This window comes from Hyperolius riggenbachi, chromosome 1 (assembly GCF_040937935.1).
Source record: "Hyperolius riggenbachi isolate aHypRig1 chromosome 1, aHypRig1.pri, whole genome shotgun sequence".
Taxonomy (NCBI): Eukaryota; Metazoa; Chordata; class Amphibia; order Anura; family Hyperoliidae; genus Hyperolius; species Hyperolius riggenbachi.
The window spans coordinates 467,736,294-467,742,293 of record NC_090646.1 but is presented as its reverse complement, the minus strand read 5'-3'; the positions used below and the strand labels follow the sequence as shown (position 1 = coordinate 467,742,293).

General features: G+C 44.8%; 1 protein-coding gene across 1 annotated transcript in view; it reads left to right on the top strand.

Annotated features, from left to right (window-relative positions):
• Positions 1-420: 420 nt before the first annotated feature.
• The window catches only part of MED13L (mediator complex subunit 13L), a 220,627-nt gene continuing 215,047 nt past the window's right edge, over positions 421-6,000 (top strand). The window contains exon 1 of the mRNA XM_068239868.1: positions 421-1,135. Coding sequence (XP_068095969.1) covers positions 1,064-1,135 — 72 coding nt within the window. The 5' untranslated portion in view covers positions 421-1,063. The remainder of the gene's footprint in view (positions 1,136-6,000) is intronic.

The window sequence follows — 6,000 nt, the reverse complement described above, 5'->3', positions numbered from 1 at the left end:
ACCGTGTATTCCGCCCTCTCATGCATTGTTGTGCTGCCATCCCCGGTGCAGCACTGGGCGTATGCATACATAGCTTCACACCAATCACTGACGTTACTAGAGCACCGCTAGCGCACTCGCTTCTGCCATTAGGTAGGGCTAGGATTACGGACACGGTAAATTCAACCGCTTATTTCCTTCCGTCGGCTTCTAATTAAATAATTAATAACATTAATGATTCCACAACAATAGCCGCCTTGACAATCATATTAATAACAGTACAGGACGGAGCGCTAGGATTCCCATGCACACAGCGCCCTCTGCCGGCGCCGCAAGGGACACTCAGGCGAGAGGCCTGCGCGAGACAGAGTAGCGCGAGCTCGGCTCTCCCCCCACCTCTTCTGGCGCTTCACCGCCCCGTCACGTGAACGAGGCAGCCCAATCGCCGTCCGTGTTGTCGCGGCCGGACGCCATTGCTGCTGTCAGAGAGGCGAAGCTCCGGTCAGTGTGTGAGAGAGACAGGAGCAGCGGGAGAGGCCCGAGCCGTACACACAGTCCCCCTCCTTCCAGCACAGCTTCCAGCAGGGACAGGCCGGCACGGAGAGAGGCCGCCGGGGGGACTGAGCCCCCTGCAGCCCCGAGGCCTCCTCCTGTGACACGGCCGGGGCGGGCTTCGCACAGCAGTGTCTGTGTGGTGGACGGAGGTGTTCCTGCTACTGGCGCGCAATAGACAGCCTCTGCCGCCCCCCTTACTACCATTCCGTTCCCTGACAGGCCGGGGGAGGCCACGGCGCTTCCTCCTCTCCCCCCCTCTTTCTCCCGGCCTCACATCGCCCCTCCCCCACCCGGGTGACTCACTGCCTCTCCGCGCCGCCCGGGACATGGTGACATCCGGCCAGCATCTGTGACTCGCCTGGACTCCCCTAGTCATCCTGCCCCAGAGGCCTTTCCCCTTCTCCCAGCGCTCACACGGAAGGACGGATCAGGCCTGGGCCTGGACTGCAGGCTACCCCCGTTTCGGATCGGATCCAGAATTTTAGGTGTCAGACATGCCCAGCTCTGGTAGCCAGGCTCCCGGAGGATCATGACTGCAGCGGCGAACTGGGCAGCCAACGGGGCGAGCCTGGAGGACTGTCACTCTAACCTCTTCTCACTGGTGAGAGCGAGAATGCTGCTTGTGTCTTCTTGTCATTGTGTTGTGTGTACATATATATATATATATGTCATGTTAAAGCATCAAGGCTGTCCCCTCACACCCCACTCCATACACAACCTTGTGTGTGTGTGTGTGTGTGTGTGTGTCATACAGAACCTGTCACTTTCTTATATACACTGGCTTTATCACTGTCTCCTGAATTGTGATCATGTGTATAGCATGGGACTGGCTCACTACTGGAAGGTCTTCTGATTGGTCGACTTCAGTGTGACATAAGTACATGGTGCAGTGTCACTATCCATTCCACAACATTCCTACATCATACTAGGTCTGTCATTTTTCCTTTCCATTCATATTTTCCTTCCTGCTTCCACTGTCCAATGCTGCAAATGCTTCCTAGTGGCAGAACTTGACTCATTTTCCAGAAGTGGCAAACTTTGTTCATGTCTTCTGAATTGATATTTAATAGTGTAACTTCCTTCATGTTCCATTAAGGGCACATAGTCTCTGTACGTGGTTGAGTTTGTGCATTATACAGGCTGGTCTCTGCATTTCTGTCATGTATAATCTTCAGGAAGGCTTCTTTACCTAATTATGTGAAGTGACAATTACTATTGCAAAATTCTTCAATCTGTAAATATATCTGGCCTTGTGTATAAAAGTAGAAGGAAATCCTGTCTGGTCAAATACTTTCAGTTAGCATGTCTGTCATTTAGAGATCATATCTTCAATTAGATTTTTCATTTTATCTACAGTTGTTTGAATTAGCAGAGGCTAATGCTGGGAATACACGGGTCGATTCTGGCGCTCGATTCTGCACCCGATCGTTTTGCCCGCTTGATTCTCTTATCTTCCACTTGTTTTTCTTATCATTTTTTTTTTTTTTTTTTCAATTCACTTCAATGAGAAATCGAGCGGCAAATCGATCGAACGGTGATCGGACATGCTGGAAATTATCTATCGAGCCATCTTAATGGCTCAAAATCGAGCCGTGTATTCCTAGCATTAAGGTACGTACATATGTCTGATTTTTCCAAATGACCAGTTGTTCGGACGTCAAATCGGGCGTTCGGCTCATAAGGCTGGTTTTGATGGATCAGCTTGGCGGTCGCTTGGAAAAATCAGACGTCTGTATGTATCTTAATTCGATCTTTTGTATTTACGGTCTGTACCCACATCCAATTTATCTGCAGATGACTGGCCATTTTACTACTTCCATGTAGTGTGAGAGCGTACCTATACAGTCTGTTCATAGTATTCAAAATCTGTGGCCCTCATACTACATGGCAGTGGTAAAATTGGCCGGTCATCGACAGATTAAAATTGGATGTGTGTGTACAGAGCCTTAGGTTTGTAAAGCTGATGATTACAGTAAATAACAGCTTGATTAATTAATGCTTTGTTACTTTTCAGTGCAAAGATCCAGTTTAGTCTAATTCCGGCTGCTTTAGATAAAAGATGTAAGGGTAAAATATTTTCTCATCTCTGTCTAGAGTAGACATTGCAGCTTTTTAACATTTTAATTTTGCAACTGTTGTTTATTTCAATCAATTTGTGTCTAATGTATATTTTCTTTTAACATCCGATTAAAAGTTTGTTTTTGTCATTGTGCAGCTATCAGTAATTTTTTTTTGTAGCATTTTCTTGTCTTTATCTATTACCTGAATGATTTTGAGCTTATAATGCATTCAGACTAAGCACGGTATCTCATTAGATCTGTGTAGACAGGAAGATACCTTTTTGATGAATACCTTTGTTGACATTTGATGCAGAATTCCACAGCACACATTGCCTAGCTAGTTTTTTATTGTGCCTGTCCCAGTTCATGCTCAACGTTCCTACCATACTGTCACTCTTGATAATTTTTTTTTTTTCACTGCTAGTGGTATCAATCTTCAGTTATTCTAGGCCTAGGGGATTGGCACTATTACTTTGTTACCATTGTAAGGACCTTATTTTTCCTCCTCTTAAAGCAAACTTGAACTGAAAATTTAAAAGTAAAAAAAAAAAAAAAAAATGCACGTCATTCTTGCCTCCCACGTAGTGTGCTTCTCAATGTTTTTCTCCTCTACTGCAACCTGTTTGCCCACCGTGATCGATAGACTTCTCTGTTTCCCATTTTATAAATGGGGATGACCCCGTAACAGCTCCCAGGTCAGCCCGACTGTTAAACTGGATCTTCCGCAATCGGCCCTGGAGAGCCCTCCAGTCTGTGGTGTATTGCTGTGCAGTACTACTGTGCAGGTGCAGAGAGCTCTCTGCCATGGGAGCATGATGGGGGAGCGCACACGGCTAGGCTGTGCCTGCGCCGACCGGAGGACTCACTAGGGCCAATTTGCGGAAGATCCGGGAGGCAGCAGCGAACAGCAAGGGAGAGATCAGCCTGGAGGGGGCTGGAGGAAGCCCCAGGTATGTTTACATATTTTCTTTTTTTTTTTCTCCTGCCCCATTTCAGGTACACTTTAAAGGACCGCCATCATGTAAAATGTTAAAATTTAATATACTTGTAAACAGATACAAATAAGAAATAAGTTTCTCCCAGAGAAAAATGAGCTATAAATCTTTTTCCTACGTTGCTGTCACTTACAGTAGGTAGTAGAAATCTGACAGAACTGACATGTTTTGGACTAGTCTATATCTTTATCTTTATGGGGGATTCTCACCATGGCCATTATTATTTATAAAGACAGTCCCTGAAAAGGATTTATACAAAGATGCTGGCCAGCCTCCTTTCTCGTTGCACACTTCTTTTGGCCCGAGGAGATGGGCTAGTCCAAAACCTGTTAGGGCCCATTTCCATTTGTTGCCGCACATGTCAGTTAGACGCGCAGCAGCACTTCCGGGTGTGCGGGATCACTGGCGAATCCCAGAAGCCGAGCCATGCACGGCTATGGGATGCACAGCCTCCCACACGAAATCTGTGGCCAGTGTCAGCCGAATCGCTAGTGTAAGCGATTCGGCCTGTGGCACCATAGTTCCCTATGGCAGAGTTTACCCGCGCGATTTGCCTGTGGGGGCAACTGCAGATTCGGAGCGGTTTCCGCTCCAGTGGAAACAGGCCCTCAGTTCATTCAGATTTGTACTATCTACTGTAAGTGACACCAACATAGGAGAAAAGTAATTCATAGTTCATTTTACATCTTATTTGTATGTTTACATCTTATGATGTTCATGATTGTGGTCCTTTAGTGTTATGAAATAGAATCACTTTTGTAGGAGATTATTTTCCTGAAAATGTATTGCCATATCTAATATACTTTTTTTTTTTTTTTTGAGCATGGAAAACCCAAATTAAAAATCACAAATATGACATATCACAAGTGATGGAGGGGGGAGGGTTGTTTTTTTGTTTTGTGTGTTCAGTGATGTGATTTATGTATGGGATGTTGGTTTCCTTTTCCATCCATAAACTGAACCTGAGGTGAGAGGGATATGAGGCTAATTTCCTTTTAAAGTGGACCCAAATTAAAAATACAAGATTTCAGAAATACAATCTATTTTCTAAATTATAATAATAGCAGCCTTTTTTCAGCTGCATGATGACAAATCTAAAATATTTTACAATTATTGGAGGAACCCCTCCATTCCTTTCATATTGCCGGGACAGAATCCGTCAGACAGGTGGAGTAGGTGGTGTCCAGCAAAGGAGGCTGCCACCTGTATAACCCTAGTTATGAAAAGAGAAGGGTGAAAAGCATGCACTGAAATGCTCATAGGCTTGGAGTGTTTATTTATCTTTGTGTCAGAGTGGTGCAACTAAATATTTTGAATTAAAAAAAAATGTTTGGTTTGAGTCTGCTTTGAGCAATGCAAGTTGCCTGTCTGCTGTCCTCTTGTGTCTCCTTGTGTCTCATACCTTTTAGCTATAGACCTTGAACAAGCATGCAGATCAGGTACTCGGCGTACCTTAGCGTCTTTTAGCCGTGTTGTGACCAGATTGTACCTTTGTTCCTCCTAACAACCACTTCAGGTTTGCTATCAGAGTCCATTCACACTTGAGCATTTTGCCGGTGATTTCGGCAAAACGCTAGCGCTTTTGAAAGCGCTAGTGTAATAAAACCCTATGGGCCCGTTCTTGGGCGATTTGCGCTAATCGCCGAAAATCGCAAAATGCAAACTCGTAGCCTGCACCATTTTCGGGCGATTTCCCGGCGATCGCATTTCAGTGCTATAGAAGCGCTAAACGTGATCGCGGAGAAATCACTGCTTTGTCCAGTGATTTTTTTTTTTTCCACATGAAATCACGTAAAAATCACTCCCGCAAAAAATCGCCGGCGTTTCTCGCTTCTAAGTGTGAATGGGCACTTAAAGTGAATATTGATGATTGTGTTTTTGAGACAGCCTGTGTCCCTTTTATCAAGCATTAAAGGGTATCCAAACCAAAAAAATCACGGCTGTGGAGTCGGATTCGAGGCGTCGGGGCAATTTTGGGCACCCGGAGTCATTGATTTCATAAACTGGGGAGTCTGAGTCGGATGATTTTTGTACAAAATCCACAGCCCTGTTAAGTATTAGACTAAGGAGTCGGAGTCTGGTCCATTTTGGGTACCCAGAGTCGGAGTCGTGGGTTCATAAACTGAGGAGTTGGAGTAGGAAGATTTTTGTACTGACTTCACAGCCCTGCAAAAAATACAGCATGTATAAAATGAATTGTGTTATAACTTTTTTTATATTATATACACTTAGGGCTCATTCACACTAGAGGCGGGTTTTTTTTTTTTTTGTTTTTTAGCGCTGGCAGTTTTTTTTTTTTTTTTTTTTTTCCAAAAATCTCCCTGAAAGCGCTCGTGCAATAATTCTCTAGGAGAGAGTTCACATCTGAGAGTGAGTTTCCAATACGCTCAGGAAAGCGCTGCATGTACCAT